Here is a 21,562-nt window from a genome sequence, read left to right on the forward strand (position 1 = left end):
GTAAACATGTGTGCACGTGAACATTGCCCAGTATTGTTAGTAATCAATACGTAACAGATTTATGCGTTATTCGTTTATACATTCATGCTTTTGTGATTCCAAGATGCAACTCTCGGTAACTGAGAAGCTTAATATTATTTGCGCTTGCCAACAATATGTCAGCAGGGTATCTGCAAGAAGGATAAGGATTGTCTGCCCTTCACTTCCCGTGCGCTTTCCGTACCCTTTTATTTTGCGTGGTCACAGTTAAGCCATGTCAACATTTTATATATATTTTTTTTATAGATATAATAAGACAAAAATGAATAATAATATAAAATGTTGACGTGACTTAACCGTGACCGAAAGGCACGGAGAGGGCACCGGAAGTGGAGGGCAAACAATCATTGTCCCTGCAAGAAAACACTTTGATGCTCAAGTAAGTGTCTTCATTTCATAAATGACACTATATATATATATAACTATATATATATATAACTATATATATATATATATATATATATATATATATAGTTTAGATGCTGCTTTCGTTCAAGAGAGATTTTGGAGAAGGCTTTGGGTCGGAGTCGGACGGTTGGACCACATTACCCGCCCAACTACTCACAAAAGAGTTAGAATCTCTTATTTTGAGGGGCAAGACGAACTCCACTGAATCAGGAGTTCCGGTTCCTTGTGAAAGATGGAACGAGTGGCAGGGTCCGACCTCATGATCCGAGTCTTTCTCGCAATTTTATATCGAAGCAAAGACACAGGTTCATCAAGGGCTTTAAATACGAAGAGTAGTAATATCGCTTGTAACAAAAACATCATTGGCTTCAATTTATTTGGAGTGCAAGGAGAACTCCGATCCAAAAAAATTGTTTCTACTTACAAAAATGGTGCTCAGCAGATAATTAACAGAAGCCAATATCAGTATTATTATAACAAAATTCTACTGCACAGTTGACAGGTTGGTTGGGGTAGCTCCAAAATGCTCAAACTTCAGTTCATTCCAAAGCCTTCAAAGCTCGAGTTGATATCAAGGCTTCCAACTCTTGAATCGATACTAAGGATTCCAAATCTTTAACAGCTTGATCGACTGCGTAAAGTATCATCTTCTTTATCTGTTACACCAGAAGGACAAGTCAGGAGAAGAAATAAAGCATCGCTTAGGGGTAAACTAAGTGGTTTACCTCAAGTTTGTCTTCTCTGGCTCTGTGGTTCTTCGGAAGTTGTCTGAACTCCTCAGTTAAACGGAGGCACTCATGGACATTTTCAGGAGATACGAAGTCTGCTGCTACTTTCGTACAGGACTGAAGGTTGGAAAGCATATTAATTCAGAGTTATACAAGTGAAACTATTTGGAAAGAGGAATCGTGAAGAGAAGAAATGAAATGGGACCTTGAGATTCCTGACTTGGTGTGGGCATCCGGCTGGAATAAATACTGCCTCTCCGAGTCTTTGTACAAAAGTCCATGGTTCGACGCCTAAAAGGGAAACAAGCATGTCACTTAACAATCCAAAGGTATAAGGTCCATCAACAGATCCTTGACTTTTTACATACCAAATTCCTCCTTCAGCCTCTGTTTGTGCTCCAACGTTAAATAAAAAGATTGGTCATGAATTGGATGAATGACCTGACCCAAAAAACCCATCAGCACCCTTGGTGCACATTTCGGCTAAAGAAAAACTGAAGAAAGGATAAGTACCTTTTCAACTAGTGAACAATAGGTGTGCCTAAATTCTTTATAATGCTTCATCAGATAAGCCTCTAACTTAGGGACGTCCTCCCTGCGAAAGATGTCCCACAAAGCACCACCCGTTTCCTCGGTTTCTTCATTAGAGGAAGAACAAAACGGCTCATCTAGTTCATCTTTTCGAACTTTCAATTCTCCATTAGTTTCAGATGGGCGATTGCTTTCTGTGATTTCTCTGTCCTCTGTCTTTCCGCCAGACTGTCCAGCATGATCCTTGTGAGAATTCTCCCAATCCATAAGCTCCCTTTCATCTTGCACCCTATGCAACCTTTTCAACCCAGAAATTGCAGACTGCTGCTCATTACTTAAATTCACTTCAGCAGTATGTGTCAAAATATTCACCTACAGAAGTTGAAAGAACATGTGAAAAATATACACCTAGTTTGTCAGGTCAACTGCTATAAAAATTTGGGATGCATAATATTTGTTCAATCAACTATGTGAAAAATTGAGCAGGTTCCAAGTTTTGAAGTCATACCGCATCAGACATATCACAATGGAGCTTAGTTACGGAGTCTCCTCTTCCAAGCTCTTCCAGAAAACCATAAGCAATATATGTTTTTGGACCCATGTCTGGTTTCAAGACACCTGGTGGCAACTTAACAGCAAGGTTAAGTATACCAGCTCTAGGATCTGTATACTCTCGAAATGGTAAGGCACTGATAAATTCATCACAATGACGCGGTAAAAGATCCTCAAACTTATCAGAGGGCGGCCAATCCTTAAGCTTAAGCATCTCTGGCCACGAATTTTTGTACATTCTCCCTTCAGTGTATCCTTCAAAAAAATCACGAGTGTTGATTTCCACCTGCAGAAGTTCACAAATCAGCAATAGATGAGCAATATGGGCAGAAAAAACAAAGTGAAAAGAAGAATAAAAAACTTCAGACAAAAGTGTGCGAGGGGGGAGAGATAGAGGACTCTTGAACAAAATTGGTGCTGTACTACTAAAGCTGTGACCTAATTTGCCAAATGAATTGAGTGTAAATATAGGGAAAAAAAATACCGAACCAACACATGACATTATTACAACCCAAACAAGTGGATTTGAAACGAAATTTATAGATCTAGCACCCAAAAAAATTATGATTTGCCAGAAGTTAAAAGAGCGCCTAGAGTAAAAACTGGTGGTAAAAGGACCACACCTCACAACCAGCCAGGCAATCGATGGTCTTTACTTCTGAATATTGTGTACTAGATGCATCTTTATTTTCACTTAAAGCACGCCACATTACCATTGGCTCCCAGCTCAAACCATTTGCCTGTTCGAGCACATTTTTAACAATAACTGGTTCACCATTCACCCAATGTTCTCTGAAGTGCAAAAGCTCTTCTTCTTTCATAGTGTCCTTTGAATCAGGGCAAAACAAGAAGTTGTCACAAGAACCTTCTCTAGAAGCTGCTTTTCGTAACATATCCCTTCCTGTTTCACAATCATGCTTGAAAGTAGAACGCTCTTTTTGGAAAATCTCTAATAAATATTTTGCTTTTACTTCTAAATTTGAGATCCAGCAGCCCGGAAGGATGCGCTTGAGATCCAATACGCACTCACCACAGCCACCCATTTCTTTCGGAGCACAACTAACAGTAGCATCACCATTTGCCTTCCACTCAATCAAAGGTTCAATATGGTCCTCTGAATTTTCTAAGGGACAGCAATCAGATGCTGGTTCTCCACCATGGATATAATCATAACCCCTACTCCTATACTGAAATTTCACTTCTCCACGGTCTAAAAGGCTTCCTTGGCGAATTTCTCGGCAACAACTTAGACAAAGTTCATACGAACATTTTGAACAGCTTCGGTGTAGATCAATGATTGAAGTTGCACAGTGGTTGCTGTTCCAAGCATACAAAGTAATATTTAGACAGTGACAAAATAAATCATATAATACTCCCTTCTACTAAAGTAGAGATGCTTACCAATAGACACGCTCATCATTAAAACAGAGAGTCTGCGGTACTTCCACTTTGGAAGGTGAAAGTCCTGAAGATCAGTTTTTGTTAGAAGTGTCTTAAAGTTAAAAACAAACTGAAGCCAACGCCAAAAACATTTTACCTCGAAGATTAGCTTCAATCTCTATCTCCTGAGTTTGCTCTTGAGAAATTTTCTTTAGAAACGGAAGCAAGTTGGAAACTAAATGCTCCAGGTGCTGAGCCTTTTTGCGCTTATCGACATCCCTCTCTGGTATCTGCAGTTCCAAGAAAATACAGAAGAAACCCGAATATTAGCATAATTTTCTACAGAGGGAGAGTGTAGAAAAACACTCTGTAATAATAGGAAAACAAACCTTAATCACACCAGCTGAGTGCAGGCATGCATTACAGTTGCAATTATGGAGGCAAAATGGGCAAAGTTCCTTGACTTCCTCTACTTTCATGTGGGGATACCTATATGAACAACATAAACAAATCATGATAAACGCAAAATAAAAATTTAAAATTTAAAAAGTAACCGCATCTGTATAAATTATATACCATTGCTTGATACAGCGGATGCAATAGGAGTTCATTTTACACTTGGAGCAGGACAAAATGGTTTTCTTCTCCTCTTTCATACACTGATGACACTTCAAATAAGCTTCTTCATTATCCTGCTTTAAGAAGAAACATAAATCTTTCAGTCAGACAAACCTTATTTTCTTAGATAAAAAAAATAAAATACAGCTGTAGAGGAGATGAATAATACCTTCACATATCTTGGCGATGATCCAGGCGAAGTCAGTGGTGAAGAAGAGGAGGTATTGCAAGCTGCATTATTTGATTCATATTTTACTGCTTCATCCTTTAAGGAACTTCTTCCTATCACTTCACAATCAACTCTTCCCCTTTTGCGCGCCTGTGCCTTAACAAGAAACAGAATTTCCCCATCAAACTCATCTTCAGAACTCTCTACCACTTTTGAGAAGTGTTGCTTTTTTGAAATCCTTTTTCCATTCTCTGGAGTAAGCCGTCTCTTCTTAGACTCTGTTCCTGTCAGTGACGACAAGTCCTTGTGCTTTTCATCCTCTTCTGATTTGCCGCCTCCCTTTTCATGATGAAGGAAATTGGAACGTCTTCTTTTATGTACCCTAGTACCTTTATTGTTGTACCTCTCCAGCCGCCCTTGTTCTACTAGCAAAACTTCCATTCCCACTTCCAATAGAACAGGACAGAATATTATGATAACTAGTAACGTAGTAGCACTCACAAACAACAATGTTACAGGTTCAAATAATCCATTCGTGTTCTCTTAGAATGAAAAAACCAAAATGTGCATCATAAAGATCGAATTTTTATATGGACAAACAATGCCAATTGTACACATCAAACAACAGCCATCATTCACGGGATTTTATCTTCGACGAAACAATCAGATTGAATTGGATACCAACCAACCATCCATACAACATTGTATTTGAATCAAATTCCAATCCGTTCTGAGATTTCTACAATCTGTTTTGAGTCAGTGCAGAACAAACTCCACAGTTGACTGTGATCATTACTGGAAAATTTATTTTCCATGAAAACAAACAGATTGAAATTTAATACCAAGCATACAACAATGTATTTGAATTAAATTCCAATCCGTTTTGACAAATTCCAAAACTGTTCCGAGTCAATGCAAAACAAACACCTCAGTTGACTTAAGTCAACCGACCCACAATCCGGCTTCATGCATAAAATCCCTTAATAAATCCAAACCCAAAAACCCTTAATCCAATCCCATCCCCATGAAATCATACAATGCAGTCCCACCCAAACATGCCAAATTTTCCTTTTTTCCCCCACTTTAAGCGCCAAAATTCACAAAACAAAGAACCAAAAATTCAGCAAAGAATGAGAATTCGAATAAAAGGGCAGGTAGAAACGAAAGAATTCACATGGGACTGACCTACAAATTACTGAAAATTCCAGAAAGCCAAACGATCAGCTGCGAATTTGGTTTTTTCAGAGGCGTTGTTGCACTTGCATGTTGGTCGATTTCTTGAAGCTATCGAATTTTCTGAATTCTGGGTCCGAAAACGATTTCTGGGAATTTCGGGGGCGAAGGGAATGGAGAATGCGAGGGAGGAGACCGGAGAAACGAAAACTGAGAAACGAGAGAGAGAGGGGGTCCGGAAGGTGGATAATTTTGAGGAAGGGGTATATATACGGAGCGTTTTCTGTGAGGAGGACTAGGAAACAGGATTTGTCTCCCTGGATTTGGAAAGTTGTATGACCTACCGTACTTAATTCAGGCATCTTTTCTGTGTGCGTGGTTTGGGCCTTATTTAGTAAACATCATCTGGCCCAATTCCGTATTTGTGAAGTCAAAGTATCCCGTTATAGAAATGTTAAGGATATTCTTTTAAAGTGAAATGCTTTGTCACATCACAATTTAACGTTAATTTCAGTGCTAAATATTATAAAATATTGTGTATAAAATACGATGTGGTAGAGAGTCCCAATTTTGAGAGAGTTTCCTTAGCCTTTCTCTCCATCGTAAATGTGATCGTATTCATATTGATTAGAGCAAATGTGTCAACGGATTTGAATTTGTGTTTGAATCCTCACGGCTTAGATTTGATTAAAATTGTATAAAAAATCAAAACTTGCAAATTCCATCTCAAAAACTTAGTTGGGGACAGCAGATTCATGGCCACTTTATAAGTGGTATAGCATGTAGAAATCACGAGATTTCACACTTGTATGAATTAATATTTTTTTTAAACAAAATGATATTCCAATTTAATATAAAAAGAATTAAAAAAGAGGAGAATCGATTACGTAAGCAAGCGTAGTCAGAAAAAAAAAATAAAAAAATTGGTCTAGTTAGCTTGACTGCGACCATATACACTTTTTATGGTTAAATTTTTTGGAACTTTAACGAAAAGCTTCCGGTACTGTTCATTTTAACGAAAAGCTCCCATGTACTATTCATTTACAACACATTTTTGTCATTTTCGTTAAATCTCAAAGTTTTTAAGTCATTTTCATTAGTCTTTCTTAAAATTTTAAGTAACTTGAAATTGCCCTACTTATTGTTTTTTTACATGCACATTTTATACTGCATTTATATTTGAAGTGTATTTTATATTTTGGCATTTTTAATCATTAAATCTTTCGTAAAAAAAAATACAATAACCTTAAGTAATGATAATGCTCACTGCCTATTTTAACTCATCCAACAATGATAAATAGGGTGGTGAACATCACCATATAAAAGCTTATGGTAATCTCGTCCTTAGTTGCCGAATCTAATGGGGGTTTCAATTCGACGAATCAACGGTAGTTTTAAGGTAAAACAAAAGAGATGATGAATGAGAACTTCTACTCTTAACTATTGTTGCGATCCATAAGAGGGATTTTTGGTCATCTATTCCTTTTCTTTCTTGAAGAACGAGTGAAAATTTTGAACGAGTGTTGAGGGTGGTGAGAAAAAATATTCCCGTTTTGTTCGCGTTTTAGTTGTGGGTTTTATTTGCCGGGGTGAATCACAAGTTATATAAAGAAAATGCTTACTTCCACTATATGATATTTCAACTAAGATAGTTAATATACAAACCATTTCAAAAATCAGTATTTCACAAACTACACAATTACATTGTCCTTCCGTCTTCTGGTTCGTCTTCTTCCTTTGCACAACGAGCAACAAAAACTCAGGACTCTCTCTGTCCTCCCTTCTCGTGCATCGTTGTCAGCTCATTTGATTGACAACGCCATTATCTTCCACTTATACAGACACTCTACCAGTCAAATTTACAGCTGAAATCTACATTTCCAACTTGGAATTCAAGGCTGTGCAAGTTCTTCAACATCAAGCAAAGACGGCGAGGATCCACCCGTCATTCTGCTAGGCACTGGGGTGTTCCTCCGGGATTGCCGTTTTGTAGGTACAATCACGCTCTCAGATTCTTCCTTTTCAAACGATTCATGGTCTTCCTCCTCGTCACACTCGTGGAAAACCGGATGAATATATGCACTCTGAAGATAGCCTTTTAAATTCAAGTTCGGTTCTCTTGCACGTTCCAGTGTATCTTTCATCATTGCTTCCTAAACCCCGAAAAACAAAGAATTAAACGATGATGATAATTTTGATGAGTAGATTAGAAAGAGGCAACAAGTGGAATCCCTACATACCTGTAATGGGTATGTCGTGAATGCAGGTTCGAAACGACCTTTGCAATACCTATGGAACGATAAGGTCAGTACTGGAAGTGCAATGAGAAACGGCGTTGATGAAGCAGCTTCTTTTGTACTCAACAGCCCAAACAAGAGGAGTTGTGAGATAATCAATGCAGTGATAATACGACCATGGACATCAGGCCAGAATGCTGCAGCGCTCTCGTACTCCTGGTTATAGACATTTATGATCTGCATTTGAAGCATAAAAAAATTACAGAGGTTAAAAAAATAGGGAACTTTGACGAAAAGCTTCCGGTACTGTTCATTTTAACGAAAAACCACATTTTAATACTAAAAAGTCAATCATGGTACTATTCACTTTACCCTTTATTTTGTCCTTATCGTTAAAACTCCAAAGTTTTCAAGTCATTTTCATTAGTTTTCCTAAAAAAATATCCTACAACAAAAGATATAATTAGTAGAACGGAAGTATAATTTGATGCCGACTTTTTACCTGATGACGGAAAACAACATAAGCCAGGCCAAAGAAAATGATTATGAACGGAAGTAAGGTTGGTGTCACCGTAGCATACACAAGGCCGAGCAAGATATATAACTGAATTTGAGGCTCTCCAGTATTGAAACCAATACTCCCTGGATCCATGGCCTCCTCCCTATCCTTGTCAGTCTTCACCAGGAAGAAATTCTTCAAGTGGTATATTATCAGCGGTTTCAACATCAAAATCTCTGCAGCTATACCGGCCCATCCATCAACCATTATATACGAGATAAAGAAAGTTGCTTTCATTGGGATAGCAACACCAATTGTTTTTGGAATGCTGCGAAAATAAAATAAAACTTAATTTTCATGATCTGAGGCAATACATTAAAACAGCTTTCTTTATCACATAGCCAAAATAAGAGACAGTGAACAACATATTAAAAAAAAGAAAGAATTATCTGCAAGAATTACGTACTCAGATGCTGATTGGTGAGTGAAAGAATCTAGCTGTTCAAACGCAGTTCCAGTAATAATGCTCCCAAGGAATACATTCACCAGAGAGAAGAGATAGTATCTAGATGCTGCTCTCCGTTCAAGAGAAGACAGAGATATATAGCCCTCAAATTTTGCCATGATCATCAATATGGTTGGTAGAAAAATTAGAAATATCTTCAGTGCAATTCCGGGTAGAAAACCTGCAATGACTGACTTAATGAATTTCCTGCATATAAAGCAGGATGATATTAGTAATCAGGAACAACGAAAACTAGATACTGGGCTAAAAAGTTCGAGGATGAAACAACTCACACTTCTACAATGGGCTTTAGGAATGGAGCTACTTTCTCGAGTCCATCGAGGCTTGCAAAAGATTGTACAATTGCAATGGGAATCATGAAAAAGAAGGTGAGAAAAAAGAATGCAACGCCCATAATAAGCCTCTTGACTGTGAGTTGTACATATGGAACTGGCAGGTTTGGCCAATACACATCACGTGGCTCAGGAGCCCACTCTGTTAACCAAATAGTTGGGTTTCTGGATTGCTGAGTTTGTGCACAAACAGCGGCACCCCATCGAGTTTTAAAGGAAACAAAGGCGGCTGGCATGATAGACTTCGGATCATGAGTGACCCTCTCTTTTTCTTCAACTATCTGAGAAAAAAAATAAGAAAAATGCATTCAAATGAACCAAGATCCTGGGGAAATAGAGATTCAACTAGGAACTCAAGGAATTGTACTTACTTGATTTGTCAATTTGTCAATCTCAGTTTCATAATACTCAATTGCGTCAACCTTTTTTCCCCAAAGCCCAAGAGAACCAGTCTGATAGTAACATATAAAGGTTAAATCAGAAATTAACAAGTAACCCTAAACACTGGAAACATTTTAGTTCTTCAGCACGAGCGCATTTTAAGTACCTTCGTTAAGGGCCTTGTTGCAGTTTCACTTCTAGAAAGTTTATTTCGAAAGTAGACAAGCCAGTTCGACATCTTCTTCTTCTTCTTCAGCAAATTCGCAAGTGAGTTGGCATTATATACCACCTGCATGTAACATATTTCCCTCTTCAAATAAATATCTCTTCGAAGTCTATTATTAACACTAAGCTAAATTTATATTGCATGAGCATGTTCTCTTATTTAAGAAACAAACCTGATGTGTAAGATAGTGATCTGGATGATTGACCAGAAAAAAGTGCTCCACAAGCTCACTTGTAGATTCGTCTGCATCTGGTGGAACATTCCGGACAAGGACCTGCGAAAAACCAAAGAAATTAGTTTGGTACACGAGCACGGGCTTACAGAGTTGTTTTATCCTCTCTTTTTGTATCACCACAATATTCCAAGTTCACTGTATCAATCAATTATTCCAAGAAAGGAAATCAAAGCCGCCACCTAACCTCCAATGTTTGAAATATGAAGGTACCACATTACTAAGTCCGAAAATGTTTGCAAGTACAATAATCTGAAGTATACCGAGCACACAATCAGTCTCACCGTAAACTGATCTGGTCGGCGTTTTTCTGTTGCAAGAAAATGCAGCCTCATATTGGCAACTTTTTCATACTCCTTCAGCAGCACATAGCATGTCCAAATGGAAAAGACATAAGCCATCACTATATGACTCCAGAATCTGTGAAATACAGTCACATTTTTATTTCTCTTATATTTTAATATTAAAAAAAAGGATGAGTATACTGCAGAAAAAAAACAATTAAATGCTAATACGATAGAATTTATTATGTTGCCCAAATATCCAAAAGGACCATGTGTTTTACAGAAATGGCAGAGTTCTAATTATCATACACATCTAAAAATGACAATTTAAGATGGATAAGGGGGGTTTCCAACCTTTGCGATTTTTCTGGGACGTTTGATATCGAGAACTTATCAATGTCACTTGAAGTAACATTTTTTGACTTTTCCATATCCAAAGTGCTATTCGTATAGTTGACTGGTACCAAAACGGCCCATGCAAGGAATACTATAGGAACAAAGATTTTAAGCCTACAAGAAAAAAAGGGAATAAGGCAATAAACATCAGCTAACAAATTATATTTACAAGGGGAAATTTGGGCATGGGTGCTTAGTTAAAGCAGAACAAGTTTATGTGATGGGAAAGCGAGGAATCATATAAGAAAGACAAGTGAAACGTAAAATTAGTATACGATCACCGCAAAGCCTTTGAAGTAAGTACATGATGAAAGAAAAAAAAAAAGAATAAGAAAAACAAGCATACCCTATCAAGTAAATCCGCAAGTAAACTGCAGAATCCAATCCTGCATGATCAATAAGCTCTGGTTCTGGCATCCTCAGCGCAGCGGGCATCCAATTCAGAAACCTCAAGTATGACCTGAAGTCCAGATTGACAAACTTGCGCACAAACGCGCCAGAATGAGTGGGACTCTCCCTTAGTCCCTTCAAATACCATTTTGGAAAGTAGACCCTGTCGTTGAAGGGTTGAAGCCTAAGAAAGGCAAACACTATAAAGAAAATGAGCGCGCTGAGAATATTGATGCCTGCTGCAACCCCTAAATCTCCAAGCGTAGCCATTTATCCACAACCTACAACTCAATAACCTGTAACGAGTATGACCACAGAGAAACAAAAACCATGAACCCAATTTCTCACAACCTTGTAACCACTGGACTACGAAATTGCAAAGCAATCCAGTCCAGCCAAAATGGTAACATTTTATTCTACTCTGAAAACTATGCATATGCTACCAAAAACATTTTTACCAAGAAAAGGCTACAATATTATATGAACAAACTTCCGTCTTTCGTTCATGTTATACAGTCTCTGAATCAAACACTAGTCCATCAATTGTAAAACATTTTCCCATATTTTCCATAAAAAGTGATCAATTCTTAAGTCTTTAAACAACTACAAACAAGTTAGGAACAAATTAATTAAATACTTATTCGATGTGAACGATGAAATTACACCGTACTTGTTCTTAGAAAATTACAATTCCCGGGAAAACCATCGCCTTAGGATCAAACACAGATAAAATTAAAAATCAGTTCAATCTCACATACAACAACAACAAATCATTTTCCCACTAAGTGGGGTCGATTATATGAATCCTAAAACGTCATTGCCGTTAGATCCAAGTACTCTAAGTCTTTTCTCACATAGCTGCAGAAAATTCTGTACAAAGCCTTTTCTCACATAGCTGCAGAAAATTCTATACAATTACTAACAGACACACTAAGGCATAAAAACCCAAATTATAACAAATTAATACAAATTAAGCAGGTTTAAGGCTAATACTGAGACTTAACTTCACAATTTGGCTGATAAAACACCGTAAAATTAATAAATAATGAAAGAAGGAAAGAAAACAAACCAGGGTTTTCTTGGATCGGGGAAGTTGAATGGGAAAGTGATCGAATTGCTTCAAATTCCAATCAAAGAAAGCATAATTCCTTCTTTCTTTCTTTCTTTTCCTCTCTCCTTCCAAGGAAATCCAGAACTCACGCTAATGTGAATGTGCTTCCACTGTGCAAAGTCTGCAACTTTGAATCACAGCCACTGAGAGAATTAACAAATAAGTGGCGAATCAAACTCCAGCAATCGCATTCCGGGCACAGTAGAAATTGCAATAAAACAGTGGGATGTCGTTTTTTGTGGAAATGCGAATTCCGGAGAGAGAGAAGGATAGAGAGAGAGAGAGAGAGAATTGGGGGAGGGAGGGAGGAGGGAGGAGGGAGGAGGGAGGAGGGAGGAGAGAGAGAGAGAGGAGGGTGGTGGTTTTAGCGGTTTGGTTAGCGTCAGTTTTAATTTATACCGTATGGTTTTCTGGATTTAGTCAAAATTAGTCTTAATAACAACGTCGTTTACTTATCGTTCGATGTCGGCAAGGCGTGTGCGGACAGTGGGGATGTCCAACGGCTACTTTTATGTGAGTGTCTGGACTGTAAGATGGCGATGGCGGGTTCACGCGCGGTTTGGTGGGGGTGGAGAGCACGGGCCAATTGCATTGGGAAGTGGTTGGGGCTGTTCAGCTCCCACCAAAATTGAGTGGGTTGGTTGGAGATTAATCATTGGTTGGGTAAGAAAGATTAGGGTAAGGTGGGGTTGCCCATGGCATTCACAGGTATCTGTCGCCTTCGCATAGGCATGAGATTTTCCCAAGAGAATTCTCTGGATATAATCCTTAAATCGTGTCTGTTCATCGTATATCGTGCTATCATTTTTCGTCAGGTACTATTTATATTTAATTTAAATAAAAACATTTAAAATGATTTCTGATCGCACAATATACAATAAACGGATACAATTGAAGACCCGAAGACGATCCTCATTCGAGATTTTCATACTGATTTTATTTTGGTTTAAGTTAATGTTAATTGATCTTATTTGGTGTAAAACTTACCCTAATCATTATCTCAAAATTTTTCTTATTAGCGGCATGGTATTATGCATCCGTCCTATGTTATATTTTTCTTTCTCAAGCTAAGGGGGTGTACTTAATTGGGATTTTGAGATATTTTAATTCTTTTAATGAATCTAGGAGTATTCAATCAGGATTTTAAGTCATTATCTGAAATTCAAAGTGTATTCAATTAGAATTTTAAAATAGTTTAAAATCCTTATAAATCCGGGTGTATTCAATTATGACTTTAAAGAAGTTTATAACATTCCTGGTATATTCAATTAGAAATTGATTTTAAAGAATTTGAGAAAGTTGAGGAATTAGAGGAAATTATAGAGATTTCGTAGTGTATTTTAAGCATACACAAATCTCACATCTCCCGATAAGATTTCGAGGGAATTGAATCAAAATTTTATATGGAATCTCTACAAATCAATTAAACTCCATAAAAATTCAAAAATTTATAAATCTATTAAAATCTCTCAAATTCTCAATTGAATACACCCCCATAAATGTATTTGGTTTGACGGCCACTCCACTTTAGGTATTACCAATTTAGCTAGAGTTACATGTTAATTAATTTAAGGTTTTGGTTGTTCAGGATTTTACAAGTATTGCTTAAGACCATGTTTGATTGTTGTGATTCAGAGTCCAGACTTTGTTGTATGAGTGAATTTTGTACGTTACAGTTTTTGTACTTTTAGATTTGTTGCTTTTTTTTAATCCGATGATGTGTAAATTCCAACTTATAGAGAATAAGATTCGATATTAGACCTCCACAAAGTTCCTTTTCAATATTAGAAAGAGATATACGACAAAAAATAGATATTGCAAGAGAATTTATGTAAACTCTGTACTACATATTTTTTTTCTTGGTGAAATAATAAAATATATATTAAGAAATGCTAAAGAAACTCTCTCAAAGTGAGATTTTTCACGAATTCTCAGTCACCTCATATTTTTAGTACAATATTTTATAATATTGACATGTGAATTGTGTCAAAAATATAAAATAACGATTAATCTATTGGAAATCTTATTTTTTAGAGAGTTTCTTTAGCGTTGCTCGATTTATGAGCAAAAAGAAACAAAAAAAAGAGAAGTGGTTAGCAATGAATGAGAGACATAAAAGGAGAAGTGGTTGACGACGATTTGTTTTTTAGGGAAAGGGATTTTCTACAGATACTTTTCTTCTAATCCATCAAATCATGAGATCCGTACTATTAAAATTTGATCTAACGATTACAAATAAAGGTTCCAATTTAAAAGTTATAATAATTTCAGCCGTTTGATCAATTTTTAACGACACATATTCTCTGATTTGATGGATTAGAAGGAATAGATCCGAAGATGATCCTTTCCGTTTTTGGGAAGGCAAACTTTAGGAGGGAGTATGATGTGTCGTGAGCGTGTGAATTGAGCGTTTGCTACTCGCCGTATAGATTAGGACAAGCTGCAACGGGAACGATATTCTCACACGGTTGTGGTTCTTGGTGTGTGACAGATTAAGAGGACATGGACAAATGGAATTATTTTTTACAAGGGCCCCAAAAATGTCACAATCAGAAGGAAAAAAAAAATGTCACAATGACACCAAAGACCTAAAAGGATATGATATTTGTGGTAACGCACGATTTTATTTGTTGGTATATTAAAATATCAACAATTATGACGTTTTGGTTTTGGATCTTAGTCTAAAATGTCATAAAGTAATATCTTTAGGATAATGGAGCTTGTGACTTTCTTGCTTATTTGGGGGGAGAGAATGTATATTTTCTTATGATGCATGTCGGGTAGGAAATTTTTAAAGTTTCTTAGTGGAATACACGTAATCAACAATAATGCTCAAGAGATTTGAACTCGGTAGTTTGAAAATTATCTTTTACGGCGGGGGTATTCAATTCAGATTTTGAGAGGTTTTATTTCTTTTAATAATTTTAGAAATATTCAGTTAGGATTTCAAACGAGTATTTGAAATTCAACATGTAATTAATCGAAATTTTTAAGATAGTTTGTTAAAATCTTTAAAAATTTAAGTGTATTCAATTATGATTTTAAAGAAATTTATAATATTCAAGATACACTCAATTAGAAATTTATTTTAAAGATTTGAAAATGTTGAGGAATTTGAAGGACTAGAGAGTTCTCATAGTATATTTTAAGAATTCACAAATCTTACATATTTCTCTGAAATTTTGAGGGAATTGAATCAAAATTTTATATGGAATCTCTACAAATCAATGAAACTCCATCAAATTTCATGAATTTATAAATCCATTAAAATCCTTCAAAATCTCAATTGAATAAACGAGGAACATTTTTTCTAGTTAAATTTTATTGTTTTGTATAAAACTTATAGTTGTAAGAAGCTTGTGGTCTTTTTAGTTAATTTTGTTAGTTTACGTCTAAAACGAGCACGTGAAAAACATGCGGTCATATGTTAGGCAACACAACCTTATTTTAAAAAATGATCACATAATTTTCACGATACAGAAATTGAGCTAATTAGATTGATGACCATGTAATTTTCAAGGCGGACATCCAAATATTAATAACATGTCAATTAACACTAAATTTAACACCATATATAATCAATTGATTTGATTCCAAAGTTCCAAATTTTGGACTGAATGGTAGGCACATCATTGGGATTCAGTATTATATATATATTAATAGAATACGATTCTTGCATTTACTTTTGCTTAATTTAGTCATCCATTTGACATTTTATACAAGGCAAAATTACAAATGGAGCATTGTAATCATTGTGAGACTTTTTTGACAAGAAAGTAAGGTTTTCTTTTGGCCGGTCCAAGAAAGCATGCGTACAATATTATCCAGCTTTCAATTTTGATTCTGTGCAGATCCGTTGCCGCGTTAAACAGTTTAGCCACGTTATGTAGAATTAGTTGTTTCTTTGTGTGTAAATCATATTATAATGTGACATGTATACAGAAATAACTCGTTAAAATAGTAAGAAGCATGTAGGAAACATGCGTACAAGGCATGCCATGCTATGAATATATGGCAGCTTATGCAGTTTCTGGACCTCCCAGTTCGAGTTTAATGTCAAACAATTTGAGATTTATGCGGTTCCCCACATCAACCTACAACCTAAAAGTAGGTGGTCGACTGCTAATTGCATTGAGGCCTTTTCTGATAGAACCTCGTACCGTCTCATACTTATAGAATTTTCCTTCCTGTTTTAATATCATACGATGTATGCAACTGATCGAAGAAGGGAAGAGAGTGAGTTACGAAGCACCAGTAGTACGTTATTATGGTCGAACATGAAATTTTATCAAACGGAAACATAAACACAACGAACATGATGTGCTAAAGATCAATGGGGGGTCGAAGCAAAATGTTGACATTTATATGAAGTAATATACAATGCCGTTTTTCGATGTTATTCTGCAGCTAGGAGTATGCATATTGCACCCCCATTATACAAAACAAGAGATGAAATCATCTGGTGCGAATGCTTATTTACAGATACTGCAGATGCTTGGCAATCCGAAAGAAGAAGAATTAGGACTTTTGTTCTTCTGAAGTCACCTTGTCTAGGCATGTCTATCAAGCGTGATGTTCCATGTACTACCTCCCTGACATTAGATTGACTAGATCAGCTTCATTGTCATAAATTGAACCGACATCCCAGTCCTCGTTCGACGATGTAAGTGTCATCAACGCAACCACAATCGATCTCATGCTCGGCCTCAGTTGAGGGTTTTCTTGTGTGCAAGCTTGGGCAAGTTGTGCCATCTGCAACAGAAAAGCCAGCATTGCTTTGCTTATGAGAAATAGGACTAGTCATTGATTAGGATCTTATGGTTTAAGGGGTGGAATTTTACCTTACTGATTGAGTCAAGAGGACAATCATCGCCGAGTCTGGGGTCGACTAGTTTACCAAGATCTTCTCTGGGATCAGACCGATTAAGAACATTTTCGAACTGCATCACATTAAGTACGTTTTCTTGTCAGTCAAGTTATGGAAACCGTTTATATGAGGTTTTACTTATTGGAAAGCAGAGCAGGAAAAAATACCAAATCAACCAGTCCCTTTGATTCTGCAACATATTCATTTGTCCTGACAACAGCTTCTTTAGCAGATATTAGTTCAAAAAGAACGACACCAAAGGCGTAAACATCTATCTTTGGAGAAACATCGCCGTATTGAGCATACCTATATAATCAATCATGTCACTTAATAGGGTAAAAGTTAAAATAAAATTGAGTAGACATGAGATTATCTCATAGATGTCGAGATGCAAATTACTTGTGTATCGTTCAGATTATCAAGATAAACAGGGCTAATATTCACATCAGTGAACAAAGGTAATCTTGTCCAAAACATTGACGGAGACGGAGACATAATAAGCGTCATCCAGTAACGATGAACGAAATGGTGAAAAATAAAAGATGGAGAATAATTGTGTACTCTGGAGGCATGTATCCGAATGTGCCTACAAGACGAGTCTGCAATGAAGCACTTCCATATTCAGACAGTTTTGTGAGCCCGAAATCTGCAACCTGCGTGAAAATTTAATGTTACATATACATCATATAGAACAATTTCGTAGCCTGCATAACAGTAAAGGCATTTTTAGAACCTTTGCACGAAAGTTTTTGTCTATTAAGATGTTCGCGGACTTGATGTCACGGTGAATGTAGACTGGAACTGTATGTTCATGGATGTATTCGAGTCCCCGAGCTGAATCCAAGGCTATTTGCATCCTTGTTGACCACGGCAATGGATCTAGACCTGCGAGAAAAAGCTGTGATATCAGAAAGAGGCATGGAAATTAGATGCTCTACGGACAGATTCATTATCTTTCTCACCTGAAGAGCCACGCAAATGTCTGCTCAAGTTACCATTCTCAATGTACTCGTAGACCAGAAATAAAGAGTCCTCGACACAATATCCAATCAACCGCACCTGTGCAAAAACAAAATATTAATACATGATATTGATCAATGCACTTCAATCCAAGTTGGATAAAGGCCTCGGATAAAACAAATTCAATTTTTCAGTATCATGATACTGTCATGGGGAAGGCAGAATACCAGGTTCAAGTGATGAACATGTGTTAAAACTTTCAGTTCAGCCAGGAACTCTTTTGTTGCTTGCATATCCATCCTTTTGATCGCTGCTTTCTGCTCGATAGCAGGAGAAAAGAGTCAGCCACTCGATTTTGCGCACTAGTGTCAGGTCAGATGACAAGCACTTAATAGTTACATCTTCAGTGATCAGTTCAAGAATTTTTCCTCGTATCTAAATTATTATATGAATATGAAGCTCATAGGAAACTTTGTGGATGGAACGTAGAAGCAAGAGCGCAAACCTCGCCTCTAAGTTCTGCGTAGTAAACAGATCCAAATCCGCCTTGGCCAATCTTATTAGAAATGTTGAAGTTGCTAGTCGCCTTAGCAAGCTCTTCATATGAAAACTCCACTGATTTGTCCACGGTTATGCCTATAAGGCCAGGAGAAGAAGCACCAACTAGAGCAAACGAATCCAAAGTTTTCTCTGAAGTATGTCCAGAAACTAAAGCCACAGGACAAAAAACTACCAATTACTCAAAAAGTGAGACAACCATACGAAAATCTTCAGTTGAAATACATTTTTTCGTGTTAGTACTGCTACAAATAAGAGACATTGAAATGGAAATTTACCGTGTTCACGTTGAATATACCGGTCTTCAAGAGAAGCTGCAGAAAGAGATGGTGCCTCCTCAACCACCTTCTTTCGATAATGCCAAATATACAAAAGAAGTGCCAAAGTAAGAGCTGCAGAAGCGCCCGCGACACATATGCCAGCGATTGCTCCACCAGTGATACCTGCTCAAATGTCATCACAATGGAAGGCACTAGACATCAAAACAATGCCCATTTTGAAGTTTAAGAGAGATATCATTGAAGCAGTATAATCGTAAAAGCTCCTACCAGCTGCACTGCAAAGAAAGACAAACATAGAATGAGATAAAATTTCTAGACAACTCCAAAAGAAAATTACCGAACATGTCAATGTGCATAGAGTTTACCTTAACTTCAACGGTGGGAAACTCCCATTTTGATCTGCAAAATAAAGAGCCGAAATTTAATGACAAAGGCAGCAAACAGTCTCCGTCGCGTGCCGGTAAGAGAGAAACTAAACTTATTATTTAGCAATTAATTTGCATGTGTTTTGGCTGAATTCATATAATTAAGGAGCAGCATGCATTCTCCCAGTATAGGCGCTGATGTAGAACAGATGACGAAATGGACTTGAGAGGCGCAAAACTAGCAAATAAATCCAATCATTGCAGATTTGGAATCTGAACTCCGATTTGGGCTTGTAATGTGTCATTTCAAAGAGAATCGCTACGAGTCAAACTCATTGATTTGTTGTGACATATTGACATACGAATGTTAAAAATGAATTTTAAGTTTAGAGAAATTTTTGGAACTTTGTTTCCAATATTTGGTTCTTTAAAGTTGTCATTTAAGTTCATTTGGAATATTACGTTGAGTCATTTATTGACACGTGACAATAACATAGACACATTATTGATGCTATTGAATGGACGTCCGTTTCAAAGCCGGATTAATGAACGAATACTAAACGCGCGTAATGTGTATATGAGCATCTTTGGACTTGGGATTACTATAATAATCCACCACCAGAAAGCTAAATCAAGTCCCCCATCTGATTGATTAGCAGTTGTCCTATTCCATTCACGTAGACTCGTCCAGTATCTTCAACAAAGGGACAAAACATCCACAAATGCAACTGTGCTTTTTGTCTTTTAATTCACAGCAATTATCAAATAATCTCTTCAATTATCTCTAATTATTGTTTGAGCACTGTCTGATTAGCAGCATGCCAGCAGCAAGTAATTTTCTATTCATATTTCCTTTTCTCAGTATAACGTAAAAGATAAATCGTCCATGTGTTTTGTACGAACGAGAGTAAAAGACCTAGCAAAGGACAAAGAATAAAACCAAATCCAATATGTTTGTCTAATATATTGCTAGTCACTGCAGTTGTCATGCATTTGATTAATTAATGACAATTAGGAGCATATTAAAATAAATAATGGCTCATCTAAATTCTAATCTCCTGCAAATGAGTACTAAAAATTATATTTTGCTTATTAGAGAAATTTTGGTAGGGCTGTCTGATTAGGGCAACTCTCACATCAGATGAGACTAGCGTAGTTTTAAATGGTGCCGAGATAAATGAATCATTTAATTTTATATGAGGCACTATAAATAATGCGGTGCGGCTCTCCTATCTAAGTTTTTGTCCGAGATGATATTACTCATGTGTGAACTATTTAATTTTTCTGAGGAGTATAGTAATGAATATTAAATAATTGTAGTGCGTGCTAACCTCTTGCCGGCACAAAGACTAAACCATTCCCAGAACTAAAGCTGGACCCTTGGTTGTACATCTTCAGCAATGGTGCCGGGACACCGGTCTCGGACGCCAGGGACGACAAGTCCTCGCCGGGACGGAGAGGGTACGTCTCAAAAAAACCATAATCCTTGGACACATGTTTATTGCCACAAGAGCAGTTCACTGTTACATTGATCGGAACTTTATCCGGAATCTTAGTTTCCGCATAAAAATTCATCCTTTGCAGCCATTCCACTGTGGTGAGATTAGCATAAGCAGACTCAGCAATTTTCTTGTAGGTATCACCATGCTGCGTTGTGTACTCGAAGGTGTGCCCTAGAAAGTCACCATTTAAGCAGTCACACGAAAAGGGCACGCTGAGTCGCGTACCGACGACGAGGTCTTTGTCGGGCGCGACTCCATGGTTGTGCTTGAGAATTTCTTGAGTTTGTTGGCCAAATATGTGCCCAATGTAAGTGAGTTTTGAACCTTCCCACACATAGTATGAGGCCAAGGCGTTGCAGCCAGTTTTGCATTTGGCTTTGGCTTTGAAGGATAGGAGGAGAAAAAAATGGAGGGCTAAGAATTTGACTTGTATATTTCCTTCTGCCGCGAAGATTCTCATTTCGTGCAGAGACACTGAGACAGAATGAAGGCGTAATGAAAATTTTAATGAGCTTAGAGATCATATTATAGTCTAAAGACTTGGTTGATGATTGTGAGTTAGCTAGATTAATTTTGGAGTTATTAAAATAGAGGGGTGACAGCATCGTATTTTATCTTTGTCGTCATCTTTTGCTTATGATTCGTTTAATCACGAACCACTCTGGCATTTTGGTTCCTGAAGGGGAATTCTTTTGGCTTCAAGTAGAGGACAAGAGCAAGAGAGACACTCATTTTCCTTACTAAATTGTTTAAAATTGGGTAGGCAGGCGGCGGACCAATGGGTTGAAGTTGTAGAAAAAATTAGGGTAGGAGTCTC

General features: G+C 37.1%; 3 protein-coding genes across 9 annotated transcripts; all 3 read right to left on the minus strand.

The window, feature by feature from the left end:
- Positions 1–788: 788 nt before the first annotated feature.
- Positions 789–5,961, minus strand: LOC103434479 (lysine-specific demethylase JMJ26). 6 transcript variants are annotated; one of them, XM_008372841.4, is made up of 13 exons: positions 5,611–5,961; positions 4,426–4,871; positions 4,215–4,330; positions 4,028–4,127; positions 3,796–3,928; positions 3,660–3,723; positions 2,882–3,575; positions 2,215–2,544; positions 1,689–2,078; positions 1,544–1,616; positions 1,381–1,466; positions 1,173–1,292; positions 789–1,103 (listed from the first exon to the last, which is right to left on the minus strand). In XM_008372841.4, the coding sequence occupies exons 2-13, from the start codon at positions 4,864–4,866 to the stop codon at positions 987–989; spliced, it is 2,664 nt and encodes an 887-aa protein (XP_008371063.2). In that variant the 5' UTR covers positions 4,867–4,871; positions 5,611–5,961; the 3' UTR covers positions 789–986. The 6 variants fall into 6 exon arrangements, 4 of the variants coding, with proteins under 4 accessions (XP_008371063.2, XP_008371061.2, XP_028959170.1 ...); XM_008372839.4 differs by having other exon boundaries at positions 4,215–4,333; positions 5,611–5,917; XR_011580906.1 differs by lacking the exon at positions 1,544–1,616 and having other exon boundaries at positions 5,611–5,917.
- A 1,238-nt stretch (positions 5,962–7,199) lies between these two features.
- LOC103434478 (calcium permeable stress-gated cation channel 1-like) lies at positions 7,200–12,691 on the minus strand. 2 transcript variants are annotated; one of them, XM_070821582.1, is made up of 12 exons: positions 12,171–12,691; positions 11,058–11,397; positions 10,670–10,825; positions 10,316–10,451; positions 9,972–10,073; positions 9,740–9,862; positions 9,564–9,644; positions 9,133–9,473; positions 8,801–9,046; positions 8,338–8,662; positions 7,839–8,072; positions 7,200–7,751 (listed from the first exon to the last, which is right to left on the minus strand). In XM_070821582.1, exons 2-12 carry the CDS (start codon positions 11,369–11,371, stop codon positions 7,491–7,493), a joined length of 2,319 nt encoding a protein of 772 aa, XP_070677683.1. In that variant the 5' UTR covers positions 11,372–11,397; positions 12,171–12,691; the 3' UTR covers positions 7,200–7,490. The 2 variants fall into 2 exon arrangements, with proteins under 2 accessions (XP_070677683.1, XP_070677684.1); XM_070821583.1 differs by having other exon boundaries at positions 11,058–11,996; positions 12,171–12,578.
- A 3,862-nt stretch (positions 12,692–16,553) lies between these two features.
- On the minus strand, positions 16,554–21,242 carry LOC103434477 (lysM domain receptor-like kinase 3). Its single transcript, XM_070821663.1, has 12 exons — positions 20,575–21,242; positions 19,244–19,277; positions 19,197–19,198; positions 18,876–19,043; positions 18,545–18,747; positions 18,267–18,356; positions 18,042–18,138; positions 17,813–17,964; positions 17,641–17,732; positions 17,247–17,385; positions 17,054–17,152; positions 16,554–16,964 (listed from the first exon to the last, which is right to left on the minus strand). Exons 1-12 carry the CDS (start codon positions 21,203–21,205, stop codon positions 16,797–16,799), a joined length of 1,875 nt encoding a protein of 624 aa, XP_070677764.1. The 5' UTR covers positions 21,206–21,242; the 3' UTR covers positions 16,554–16,796.
- Between the last annotated feature and the right edge of the window lie 320 nt (positions 21,243–21,562).

The sequence above is a fragment of the Malus domestica genome, chromosome 05, assembly GCF_042453785.1.
Source record: "Malus domestica chromosome 05, GDT2T_hap1".
NCBI classification, from domain to species: Eukaryota; Viridiplantae; Streptophyta; class Magnoliopsida; order Rosales; family Rosaceae; genus Malus; species Malus domestica.